This window comes from Callithrix jacchus, chromosome 1 (genome assembly GCF_049354715.1).
Source record: "Callithrix jacchus isolate 240 chromosome 1, calJac240_pri, whole genome shotgun sequence".
Lineage (NCBI taxonomy): Eukaryota > Metazoa > Chordata > Mammalia > Primates > Cebidae > Callithrix > Callithrix jacchus.
The window spans coordinates 148,380,139-148,393,831 of NC_133502.1; the positions used below are offsets into that span (position 1 = coordinate 148,380,139).

Consider the following 13,693-nt stretch of genomic DNA (forward strand, 5'->3'; position numbering starts at 1 on the left):
TACCTAAATCCTCCTTCGTCACCACCAATGAACTGTTCCCTTCAGCATTAAAATTAGTAACTTAAATATCTATCTGGTATTTGTTTTTAACAGTGAGCAACCTACAGTGTATACATCTCCTTGAGAACAGTGGAAGATCAAAGAACTTTTCCTATAACCTGCAATCAGCTACTCTGCCAAAAAACAAAACCAAACCTCGAGTACCTATGGAGGAAGACTGTGTTCAGGGGATCTGGCATAGCTAGTGCAGCATTCGAATTTCCTGCTGATAATCTTGTACACCTTGGGAAAACTCTAATATTCATACCTGAAGGCATATTCACCTAAAAATGTATTAACTGAAAGAAAACGCCAGAATGTTTCCTTTCTGCTAACACAGCATTGTTTTGTCAATCATCATAGCCTGCCTGGAAATGACCAACATAGACTACGTCTGTGCAAAGTCCCAGGCTGTCTGCTTTCACCTCAGGCTATATGGTTGGAAATGAGAATTATAATTAACCGTAAAATCTAAGGAAAACTCAGGCTGCCAGCTAGCTCATACTGATTTCTTGGCTCAAGAGATGAACCTAAATGAGATAGGAAGCCTGTCCCATAGCAGCCTTCATCTCACTTTCCTAGAATCTAATGCAACAAACTTACACACACACACACATCACATCCCACTGTTACTTCAAAATTAATCAGGTTTAAATTTTAGATCAGAATCATGCCTACTGTTTTTGCATTTAGAAATTATCCAAAAAACGATAGATATATTCTGGTGATTCCTTACATTTTACAGTTACTCCATTAGTCTCCCAAGGCCACAAGTTGCCGCCATGTCTTCTCTAAATGGCTTTCTCACTGCTGAACACCAACAGCCCTATTACAGTATCAAGGATTCTGTCAGGTAGGGTTTACAGACCACACTGTTCATGCAGCAAGGTGCCAACTGAGGCTTCAATGTTCTACTTGTATTTTCTGACCAACTTGAAGTGAGCAATCTTCTTAAAATGCCATTCCTGTTGGCAGAGAAGAATGTAACGGCACACATCCTAGTGTTCTAAGAACACCTGGTTTAAATAAAATCCAGCAATCTTGGGCTCTTTCACATTGTTTAAGGGTAAAGCTGCTGTGGGAATATAGACAGTAGGCATAAACAGTGATTGATATATAAGACTCACAAATATTTTGGGAGTTGCTTTCATTTTCTTAAGATCAGTGCCACTCGTGTGCTAACGATAAAAGACAGGAGGCAATGAAATGTTCGCTTACTACCTTGATTTTTAGTTTGCTAATTATTATATTCATCATTTTCGTGGTAGTGAAAACACAAAGAATGAGGTCTGCTTAGATGGGATTACATTTTTTAGTAAATAACAGAAGGTACCACAGTATCACTCTCTATATTGTAAATATTCAGCTCCTATGAAATGCAAAATGCACAACCGCCTATGACCATGTATCATGTACTTGTCTAGGAAGCCAGCCTGCACATCAGTAGGAACTCCCAAGCATTATTTTCCTACATCAGTGCAAAGTAAGGTTCGTAAACTTCTTTAAAAGTTCAGCTTTAATGACAAAGATCTATTACATTAGTCTTTCTTCAAAATAAGATAGATGTGAATAAACAACTTCAAACAGGAGGTACCATGGACTCTTCAATACACCGTACTCAGTGCACTGGGCCCCTGGGGATGCCCAGTGATATACACGTTGAAGCAGTAATGTAAGTCTGTGAGCCACTGTTCCTGAACACTTCCACTCTTCAATGTCTGGAGAGAAAAACAAGAGTAATTTGACAATTGTACCCAAATCACTATGCTACCTGACAGCATTTTTAACACCCAAACACGATTTCCCAGAGCTTTGGCAACTGTATCCCCGTCTATAAATTACCATAGGAAGAAGTCTTCCAGGAAACAGGGAACTATTAATCAGGCATTATCACAGGCAGTGAAAATTCCTAGTAATATCCGCAAATGCTAACGGTTTCTTGTTACATCTGTTCCCTCCTGCACATGCTAGAGACTAATGAAATGTCACCACCAACCATCCTTTCACCCTTGCCTCCCTCTTGGCATTCTGGTGTCTCCTGATCTTTACACCAACACCAAATGAGAATAATTCTACAGGGCCAACCAACAATTTCTGTGAATCTCTTCTTTACAAAGATGGGCTGATTCTCCAATCTGGAAATAATCGAAGCTCTTGATTTTCTTCCCTTCACTCTTTCCGAATTATTCCACTGCCACTTCTATTACCTCTACAAAGGCTACTGAGAAAATTCTAATGAGCACCTGTATTATATGCATGTAAAAGCATTATTACTTCAAAGTATCACTACAAATCTCAAGGGATAATCTGCAAATCACACTATATAAAACACCTTTTTAACCCCCACAAACTAAAATCACCAAAGGAATCCTAAACATAAACAGAGCTGCCCCTGCCAAACAGACACAGCTGAAGGCAGAGAGCCATCCATTAGACAAAGCTGAAGTGTGCAACTTCTGATTTTCTTACTTTCCAGTGAACTAAGTGACTAGAAATTGGCCTGAAGCTTATTCCTGCTAAATAATTTCCTTAATGACAATATTTATTGAGCACTTAATATATGTCAGGTGTACTAAAAACTTTACTTGGGTTATCTCCTTTAATGATCACCGAAACACAATAAAGTTGGCATTATTTCCATTTTTACAGATGGGAAAATAAGCTTGGATAGGTAAGAAAGAAAAACCTTGCCAAGATGTCTCGTTCTTTAATAGATTCTGTATCAGAGTCTAGGTAGGGATGACTCTGATGCCCTTTTGGCACCTTCATTCAGTTTGATTATTTTAAGACTTTTATTACCGATTCTGGAATCATAGACACACTCCCCGTTAAGTCACCATCAGGTGCAGAACAGCAGGAGAGACCCTGAGAAATTACCACATTGGGCTTAATTCCTAGACTCAATGTATGGAATCTCTTCCCTCCTTCAAAACACACCCCCCTCCCGAGGTGGGTGGATCACGAGGTCAAGAGATCAAGAACATCTTGGTCAACAAGGTAAAACCCTGTCTCTACTAAAAATACAAAAAAAATTAGCTGGGCATGGTGATGCACGCCTGTAGTCCCAGCTACTCGGGAGGCTGAGGCAGGAGAATTGCTTGAACCCAGAAGGCAGAGGTTGCGGTGAGCCGAGATCGTGCCATTGCACTCCAGTCTGGGTAACAACAGTGAAACTCCGTCTCAAAAAAAAAAAAAACCCACCCACACCCCCTCATGCCCCTGTCAAAAATTCACTTTTATGCTAATAATACAAAGCCTCTGGTACCATGCTTCTTACCGTGATATTCTTGATGATCTGCTGCACCAAGATCGCGTTGGTCAACATATGAGTCCTGAGGGGTGCATGCTGAAGCAGCAGTCGAAGCAGCTGGCCCACAACAGGCAGCTCCTCCGGCCCAACTCTGTTCACCCGCAGGCTCTGCAGCATCAACCTGAGTACTCGAGGCAAGAGAGCAAGGATGGAGACACAGACCCCCCATAGCTTGTCCCTACAATGAGAGAGACAGAAATGAGTCAGTGAGCAAATGCCCACAGGAAAAGCCCCCTTTCTATATTCCCCCAAACTGAAATGTCCTTTAAGAAATATGTTTTCCAATAACATTTAAGCTGAGAGCCAAATCAAGAATGCGATCCCACTTACAATAGACACACACAAATACACAAAATACCCAGGAATACATCTACCCAAGGAGGTGAAAGATCTCTACAAGGAAAGCTACAGAACACTGCTGAGAGAAATCACAGATGACACAAATAGATGGAAAAACATATGGATTGGAAGTATCAGTACTGTTAAAATGGCCACAATGCTCAAAGCAATCTACAGATTCAACTGTATTCCTATCAAACTACCAACGTCATTCTTCACAGAATTAGGAAAAAATATTGCAAAATTCATATGGAATCAAAAGAGTCAGAATAGCCAAAGCAATCCTAAGCAAAAACCACCTCACTTCAAACTACACTACAAGGCTACAGTATCCAAAACAGCATGGTACTGGTAGAAAAAGACAGACCAACAGAACAGAAAAGAGAACTCGGAAATAAAGCCCCATATACCTACAACTATCTCATCTTCAACTAAGGTAACAAAAACAAGCAAAAAGACAAGGACTCCTTATTCAAAAAATGGTGCTGGGACAACTGGCTATACTTTTGCCAATAATGAAACTGGGTCCCTATCTTTCATCATATACAAAAAATACCTCAAATTATAAAAATCCTAGAAGAAAACCTAGGAAGTATCATTCTGGATACAGGCCTTAGCAAAGAATTCATGATTAAGTCATCAAAAGCAACTGCAAAAAAAAAAAGACAAGTGGGTCCTAATTAAACTCAAGAACAAGAAAAACTATACAAATTTCACTAGACATGGGTGTTTTTCACTAACATTCAAGCTAAGAGCCAAATCAAGAACAATAAACATCATTCACTTGGCATCTTTATAAAGCAAGAGCAAAATGTTTATGGCAGAGACAGGTGAACTTGCAGCTAGCTTAACCATATTCTGGAAGTGTTAATTAGATGGTGCAATATTCATTTGGATCTAGAGTCTACTGACTATGATAGGCTCTGACCTTTTGCAGCTTCTTTACCAGAATCATGTAACCCTCCTAGTTCCCAAATCTTACTAAGAGAACCTGACTACCTCCATGTCTAGAAGGACCAGCCCTTTCACCATGTAACCAATTTCCCTGACGCCACATACGATAATTACATCTATGGTGAATAATCAATCCATTCTACTAGGCCAAACAGATACTCTTATGCAGAGCCCGGATCAGACAGTCATGTACGAGGAGAAAAGAGAAAGCCAAACTGCAGGCATAGCTAACGCAAAGGCACAGAGATACAGACTACAGAAACTAGAAGAAAAATAGAGTAAGCTGCTTTGTCTCTTGCTAAATTTCTTTTTTTTTTTTTTTTTTGCCAATCAGTTTGAGCTTATGAGGTTAGCCTTGAACTGATGACCTCGCCTTCGCGAGCGCCATGACCTCCGGCAGGAGACACTTTGGAACCCTCTTGCTAAATTTCTAATTCCTAGCCCTTGAGTTTTACAAATTACTCCTGTAATAACTAAATATTTTCATTTTCTATTTCTGTGAATGTGAGTAGATTTCAAATAACCACAGACCTATAAAAAAAGACAGCAAAGCTCAAGGCCAGATGGGTGAAACCACTATGTGACAGAAACTATAACAAAATTAATATAAAGATACCCAACAGTCATACAGAACTGCATGTGGGATTTTAGGGCTAGGATTTTCAACAGTCAACAGTACTGGAAGCTGAGGCTTCAGAAGCCAGGTATGAAAGGCAGGGAGTTTGAACTATGATCCTTGCACAGAAGGAGAAGCCAGAAAAATGCAAATATAAAACTATCCTACAGGAAGTCTCTATAAGCCTCCACAGAACTCCCACAAAAGACACACTTAGGGAAAAGGTAGGCAATCCAAAATATGTAAGTCTGTTCAACTTGCTCCCTAACATAAGGGAGAATTCCCACACCAGAGAAAAAAGGAGCTAATGGAACAGGAAGTTTAAAGAAGCATCAACAAACCAAGAACAAGCAAGAATGACAAAATAACAAATAAAAATCCAAAAGAAAATAAAACAATAGTTGATGAAATAAAATCTCAGTAGGAGGATTAAGTAAAAGAATTAGCAAATTGAAAGATTTTTATGAGATAAAGAAGACAGAATAAAAAGCTCCCTATGTTTAAAAGGAGTTTTTAGAAGATCTCAGTAGGAGGATTAAGTAAAAGAATTAGCAAATTGAAAGATTTTTATGAGATAAAGAAGAGAGAATAAAAAGCTCCCTATGTTTAAAAGGAGTTTTTAGAAGAGAATAGAACAATGGGAGAAGATGGTTCGAAATTAACAACTTTCCAGACCTGAAAAAAAAAAAATTTACATCTATTACAGAAGCACAAAACCTACACTTGGAAGCATCCTGATCTGCAACAGACCAGAGATAAAGAGGAAACAGTAAAAATGTAGATTACTACCTGTAAGATCACTGCCTACAAACCAAGAGGGCTCAGACTAACAACAGATTTTTCATGAGTAACACTGAGGCAAGCAGACAACAGAACAGTATCTTCAAGGCACAGCAGACAGTACTAAATAACTCGACTTGGTCAGACCTAACTTTCTGGCCAGCATTTGTGAAATCAAAGGCTCCTCAATATATTATTTGACCAGCATTCTCATCAGTTTATAATCTTATAAACACCTTTTCCACTGGGGGAAAAGGGAATTTCAGGTACACCTAAGACTTCGGCTGCCAACTGTGCCTGATACCCTAAAATATGTACAAGGTCCTAGTAACATCAACCTTTCCAATACCCAGTATAGAACACCTCTAAAACTGGGCATTTTAATCAGGCAACAAGTATTATGCACACTTAATTTTGTTCGGTGCAGCCACATGACGTCAAAGGATGTTTCTCTATAAGAGACTACAACAGATCTTTGAAACTGCATCAAGTTGTTTTAGGGGCTATACTTCAAGTGACAGGAAATGACAAATAGCAATATACACATTTCCTAAGTGGGGAGTTTATAAAATCTCTAGAATCCTGAGAAGTTCCTTGCTACTTACAAAGACTTTTCTTGATCTGTCAGACCTAAAGTTTGATGATGTATAAGAAAAATATCAAATTTATGTTATGTATAAATTTTATAGCATATTTAAAGTGGAATATACATTTTTTTCCATATACACCTCTTTTACCAGAAAAAATTTGAATGCTGACAATAAAATGGCTTAAGTTATGATACATGCATGTAACAGAATACTATTGAGCAGACTAAGCAAAGTATGGCCACAGGTCAAATCCAGTCCATGACATGTATTTGTAAATAGTTTTACTGGAACACACTGTACTCATTTATTTACATACTATCTATTGATGCTTTCACACTACCATGGTAGTGTTGAGTAGCCATGACAGAGACCTAATGGTCTGCAAAACCTCAAATATTTACTAACTGACCCTTTATAGAAAGAAGTTTACTGAACTTGGTAAGGAGAAATAAAAATGAATGAAATACAGCTAAATGAGTCAACTTCAATTTCAAAAACAATGCTGAGAATCAAATCACAAAAAAAATACATGCAATATAATTCCCATAAAATTCACAAATATACAAAACAAACATGATACTGTTCACGCATGCAAATAAACCATTTTTATTATTGTATTTAAAAAGTCAACGAAGTTGATCAATACCAAAGTGATCTGGGGCAGAAGGGTACGTAGAAGACATTTAACTGTGCTAGGTACATTAACAGTACATGTGCTATGATATTCTATATCCGAACCTGGGGTTGGTCAATTGGAGGTTCAGTTTATAATTATCTTATAAACTATATAAATGTGCTTATACGTTCAGTATATGTATCTTCATGTCATTTACAAGTTCAAAAAAGGCCAAAAAGGCACACATCAAAACATTTAACAGATGACAGAATATTTTCTCATGTTTGCCAACCTGTTAGTTTTTAAAACCTTCCACAATGAACTTTTAATAGGCACGCCAATAAGAATATAAACATAAAATACTTTTTAAAATTAAAGTAAAATCTTCCCAACTATGCTAAAAGCTCTAGCCTGTTATATATGAGCAAAAGTACTAATTAAAAACACTAGCATCTTAGAGAAATTTCCTTAAATCCAAGATTTGAAATTCTACTCTGGCAAGCTCTAATGAAGCTCAAAACAAAATACAAAGGTTTGTACTAATAGCCCATTCTCCTAAGGATAGAATTATTTTTCTTGCTAGACTTATAGCAATATTAATAAGAGAAACCTCTCAAGAAATTGTATAATGCCATCTAACTCTTCAAATTTGTAACTTAAAGGGGAAAAAACAAAAAACTAAAAATTAATTTTCACTGAAACACAAAGGGGATTCATGAAGGAACAAAGAAAACGCTGGCTAGGCTGACACAAACTCTCTGAAAGAGAATTTAATATCTTTGTATAATCTAATTATCGTTAACTATTATTATTTTGGTTGGGGGAGGGGAGACAGTAGAAAAATTAAGGTTGAAGAATTAAAAATAATTACCTCTTTCTTAGATGTTCTGCTTCCCCTTTCTCTATAGTGAGTAGAAAATAAAGAAGACTGTAGCAACAAGAAGCCAGAAATGGCAGTAGAGTCTCACTAACTACACAAGTATGATCCAGGAGCTTACAGATAACACCAAAAACACAGCCAGCCGTGCTGTCGGGAATTACAGTCAACCCAACCTAAGCAGAGAAAAACAAGATTAATTACGGCTTCAAAACAGCCCCCCTCCTCCAAATAAAACCAAAACCTGTTAAATCATGATTAATTTTACATCAATTCTACTGAAAACTGATACATACCTAACACATGCCACCTGCCACACCTTAAGGTCCTGTTTTCCCTTTAGAATTTAATCCCTAAATGACTACGAAAACATGCAAATGCAAGAAGTGCTATTAACCCAATCCACTGCCTCCCCTTCATGACAAAATCTTCTAAAATCTTCTGTAAAATGTCTATTTATGGTTAGAAATAACTGCTTAAAGGGACTGTTTCATGCACTCAAAGAAAATCTTGCAACAATCATACTTAAAAATGTTTAGATTATTCAGGCTAGAAAACTCGTATCTGGCACCACTTCTATGCCAGGTAATTAAACGTATAAATAGTTCATTTAAAAATTAGCCTTCCCCTGCACTTTGATTTCGTCATTTAGACATAAACAAACATATCTCTACTGGAGTCAGTAAAAGATATTACTAAAGTTAACACTTGACTGCTTCACTGCCAAGAAACCCTGGCAGGGTCATTAGGGTTTGCTAATTCATCTAGAATATACTGTATGCATTGTTAAGGCAGAGTCTAACTTGTAACTGCATATATACATGGTTTCAATCTCCTGGAGACTACTGTTGAATAATTATCTTAACAAGTCTGCAAATGATGTCTTAACTTCCTCCACAGGCTGTCTGAAAATAGTGGCCAAGACTTACTGGCATATTGATCTTTTACTAATGAATGTATTCAAAGGAGAATGTAATCTATGGAGTGGAGGTGGGGGAAAAAATTTGGCATCGTTGATGACACAGGGATAAGGACTGGAAGTTTGATGGCAGGGACAAAGTACTAGGAATTCAAAGCAGTACTCTCTTCGAACTCAAGAGAAATAACATTTTTAAAAGAAAAAAAGGGGTCTGGATGTGCCTATATTTTATCCAAACAAGTGTGTTTCCCAAAGATATAATTTGGGAGCCCTCTTTTGTACTACAATACATTATAATAAAAAGCCAAATATAAGAATGTAAACACTGGAGGAAGTTAGAAGCCACTACAGAGGTATACCTAATGTGAATTTTATACCAATGAAAATGAGACACCCAATATCAAATAACAGGTCAGTCTCAGGGTTGAGTCTCCAGCTTCCAGTGACCACACCTTGTGTCGGGTTAGATGATGTCCCTACTTTGGACTCCAAACCTTCTAGATGTTGAATTCTCAATAAACTGAGGCCAAGCAACTATGAATTACAAGAACATTCAAAGTTAGAAAGTATTTCAAGTTTAATTTTCAGGTCCCTATTTCACTGATGTAGAAAATGAGGTCCTAAGAAGAGACTTTTCTCAAGGTCACACCATTAAATTAATAACAACCAGGAAAAATACCAAGATTCCTTAGTTCTTGCCAATGCATCATGCTGCAAGAGGCTATGGTATCATTAAGCTTAGAATTCCAGACATGGTTTTTCTGTGGCTATGGTCAACTTTATCCTAATCAATGCATCTTGTGCTCTTTCCTGACAAAGTTTAAGGACACTTACCAAATGTTTACTGATGGCACTTTGCAGGATGTCAAAGCTCTGACTTCGGGCAGGAATAACCAATAGACTGTGGAAAACTGCCTATCAGAAAAAGAGAAAACCAGCAACCAAATCAGAATATTTTAGGTCAGAAACAAGTTCAATACACTCCTTTTTTTTTTTTTTTTTGAGACAGAGTCATGCTCTGTCGCCCAGGCTGGAGTGCAGTGATATAATCCCAGCTCTCTGCAACCCTGGTGACCCAGCTCAAACCACCACACCTGGCTAATTTTTGTATTCTTAGTAGACATGGGGTTTCACCATGTTATCCAGACTTGTCTTAAACTCCTGGATTCAAGCAATCTACCTACCTCACACTCCCAAAGTGCTAGGATTACAGGTGTAAGGAATAGCTTCTTTTAATACTTACTTGCTCTGCATATTAATAGGAAGCACATAACAAATTACTTTGAAGATGCAAATGTCAAAGATCAAAGTAATAGATCTTATATATGGCCTAATTTTCCAAATAATTCATCCACTAATCATGTACTGAATATTGAGCTATCCCGTGTTAGGTGCCATGCACAGGAACAAAAGGAGGAGAAACCTCCTGTTTCTCACAACTCTCAAATACCTTATGGAGACTATACAGTAAGTCCTCACTTAACTTCAGCAGGTTCTCGGAAACTGTGACTTTAAGTAAAACAATATATATTGCAATCATTTTTTTCCCTAATCAGTTTTATTAAGAAATGTTTTTCACCTAGGCCTGGTGGCTCATGCCTATAATCCTAGCACTTTGGGAGGCTAAGGTGGAAGGACTGCTTGAGCCCAGGAGTTTGAGACCACCCTGGGCAACACAGTGGGACCTCATCTCTAGAAAAAAAAAAAGTTGGTCAGATATGGTAGCATGTACCTGTGGTACCAGCTACTCGGAAGGTTGAGAGAGGAGGAACATTTGAGCCCAGGAGATTGAGGCTGCAGTAAGCCATGATCATGCCAGTGCACTCTAGCCTGGATGACAAAGTGAGACACTATCTCCAAAAAAAAAAAAGTTATTCAGGGACCTGCCATGTATGTTATTTCAGTTTCCTAAGCAACCTACTGATGCTGTATTTCTGTTGAGTACTCCAACAGAAAGATCTGAGGGATGTGAACAAAGGGCTAACAAAAGCTTTTTTGCCCACCTCATAGAGAAATGTATCACAAAAAAATATTTATGACCCAGAAAATACCAAGATCCTGTTCAACCTAATCGTAACACTGCCTCCTACTCTCTAAAGGTAAAGAGAAATCTGCACCAAAAGTAGTGACAAGTAAAACTCTAGTTTTTTGTTTGTTTGTTTTGAGACAGTCTTGCTCTGTTGCCCAGGCTAGAATGCAGTGGCATTATCTTGGCTCACTGCAACCTCCACCTCCTGGGTTCAAGCAATTCTTTGCCTCAGCCTCCTGAGTAGCTGGGATTACAGGTCACCACCACCAGCACCCAGCTAATATTTTTGTTTTTAGTAGAGACAGGTTTCACCGTCTTGGCCAGGCTGGTCTTGAACTCTTGACCTCATGATCCACCCACCTTGGCCTCCCAAAGTGCTGGGATTACAGGTGTGAGCCACCACATCCAGCCAACCCCTAGCATTTTTAATTTCCTAAGCTTTTGGAAAAACGAGAAAAGTCAAGAACAGTACTAAGTCCTTCACAAATGTCAGTCATGGCACAAACTCCAGAATCTGATACAGTATGCTACCAAAAATGAAATATGTAGAAAAATCACATGAAAAAACAAAAATGTGGAAGGAAGAATGTCACTCTAGGAAGAGATAAGTCATTTAAGTTCAAGAGAACTGTCATCTAGCCCTGAAAAATCGAGACTTTTCATATCTATTATTTATAGATTTTAGAGTGGAGGGAGAGAAATCAACAGATCTATATATTATTTCTCTATAAAATATCTTGTATATTGATATAACCCAGAGATTCTACTTGGCAACTTTTCCTTTTATACCTATAAGTAACAATAAGAAAAACCTCACTTCCAAGGCTATCTTCCTACTTCAAAGCAAACACGGTGAATATTTTCATCAATCAAAGGTAAACCACATTTGAAAAGTACACATTCAATAATGGCCACTTCACTTCCCTTCTGCCTCTGCTTGCTGTCCTAAACAATGCAGTTCTAAACAATGGGTGGAGCCGAGCTAGGTAAACTCTGGCAATGGATTCAGTGGGAATACTGAGATGGCCCAGAATCGACTGCCCCCAAAAAACCAGAGTCCAAATGGAGATGAGAGGGGTGGCAGCAAAGGAAGACTGACTACAGAGAAACTGATCAGGTAAATATACTAAGTGTAACTGGAGGCAGAAGAAGGCAGTATCCAAAAAAAAGGAACAGGATGTAACTAGAATAAATTCTGTGGTGGTGAATGACTATTTTATGTCCAACAGGAGGATACAGGAAAAACAACACCAAACAGCAGTGAGCACACCTAAATTCCACATGTTGGTTTCTAAATACCATTTTCCACTGTTCTTTGTAGAAAACTGGTCTGCCACAACTACTCTAATATAATCTCCTCTTTCACAAATCAGAAAACACTTGAACTTTCCACAAGTATCATACCAAGAAAGTTACATGTGTTACCATAATCATCAGACGTTGAGCTTTCCTTAAGAATTTACAAGTCACCACACTGACCCTGAGAGATAACAGCAAGCTGAAAACCTAAAATGAATGTAAGATTTCAAGACCTGTAAGTAAACACAGTACCAGGTACTAATAAAAAGAGGACATCATTGGCACGACCCTAGCATTATGACCAGAGTCAAACAAAGCCATGAGAGAAATAAGTTAAGTATCTATAAAATATATAGTGCCTAGAGACAGGAGAGCATGAAGAGAATTCAAAATAGAATGAATACCAACAACAACAAAAGAATTAGGTTGTAACTTGAACCTAGAGACTACCCTGTTGAGAACACTGTCAAAACTGTTTAACAGGCTGGGCACAATGGCTCACGCTTGTAATCCCAACACTTTGGGAGGCCGAGGCAGGTGGATCACGAGGTCAGGAATTCAAGACCAGCCTGGCCAACACAGTGAAATTCCGTCTCTACTAAAAATACAAAAATTAGCTGGGTGTGGTGGCAGGTGCCTGTAATCCCAGCTACTTGGGAGGCTGAAGCAGGAGAACTGCTTGAACCTGGGAGGTGTAAGATGCAGTAAGCCAAGATTGCACCACTGCACTCTAGCCTGGGCAACAGAGCCAGACTGTCTCAAAAAAAAAAAAAAAACTGTTTAACAAAAAATAAAATCAGCTAAGTGAGAATATTACTTCAGATTATGCTTGAAAAAATGAAACCAAAATTGCTTAGGATGACGTATCTTTGCATTTTCACTGGAAAAACACCTTTGAATGTTAAGAAACTTAAGACATAAAGAATAGGGCTTGACACGGTGGCTCACACCTGTAATCCCAGTATTTTAGGAGGCCAAGGCATGCAGATCAGTTGAGGTCAGGAGTTCGAGACCAGCCCGGCCAACATGGTGAAACCCCAACTCTACTAAAAATACAAAAATTAGCCATGTGTGGTGGTGCACGCCTATAGTCCCAGCTACTCAAGAGGGTGAGGCACGAGAATCGCTTGAACCCAGGAGATGGAGGTTGCAGTCAGCTGTCACTGTGCCACTGCACTCCAGCTTGGGTGACAGAGCAAAACTGTGTCTCAAAAAAAATGAAAATAAAAAGAGAGAGAAATCAATAGGTATGTAGTCTTCTTGTATGGTTTTGTTATCAGGTGATACTGGTGTCACAGAATGAATTAAGAATTCCCTCTTCTCTC

General features: G+C 38.4%; 2 protein-coding genes across 10 annotated transcripts in view; one reads left to right on the top strand and one right to left on the bottom strand.

Moving 5' to 3' along the window:
* INVS (inversin) overlaps window positions 1–1,628 on the top strand; it is a 196,847-nt gene extending 195,219 nt beyond the window's left edge. For all 6 annotated transcript variants that reach the window (XM_078373303.1, XM_078373324.1, XM_078373306.1 and 3 more), the window contains one exon: window positions 94–1,628. In XM_078373303.1, coding sequence (XP_078229429.1) covers window positions 94–245 — 152 coding nt within the window. In that variant the 3' untranslated portion in view covers window positions 246–1,628. The remainder of the gene's footprint in view (window positions 1–93) is intronic.
* TEX10 (testis expressed 10) overlaps window positions 1,541–13,693 on the bottom strand; it is a 49,633-nt gene continuing 37,480 nt past the window's right edge. For 2 of the 4 annotated variants that reach the window (XM_078373335.1, XM_078373332.1), the window contains exons 12-15: window positions 9,875–9,955; window positions 8,116–8,297; window positions 3,317–3,470; window positions 1,541–1,757 (exon numbers count right to left, since the gene is read on the bottom strand). In XM_078373335.1, the coding sequence (XP_078229461.1) occupies window positions 1,644–1,757; window positions 3,317–3,470; window positions 8,116–8,297; window positions 9,875–9,955 (531 nt within the window). In that variant the 3' untranslated portion in view covers window positions 1,541–1,643. Of the gene's footprint in view, window positions 1,758–3,316; window positions 3,528–8,115; window positions 8,298–9,874; window positions 9,956–13,693 lie in introns of all 4 variants that reach the window. The other 2 variants (XM_017975049.4, XM_002743140.6) reach the window with 1 other exon arrangement.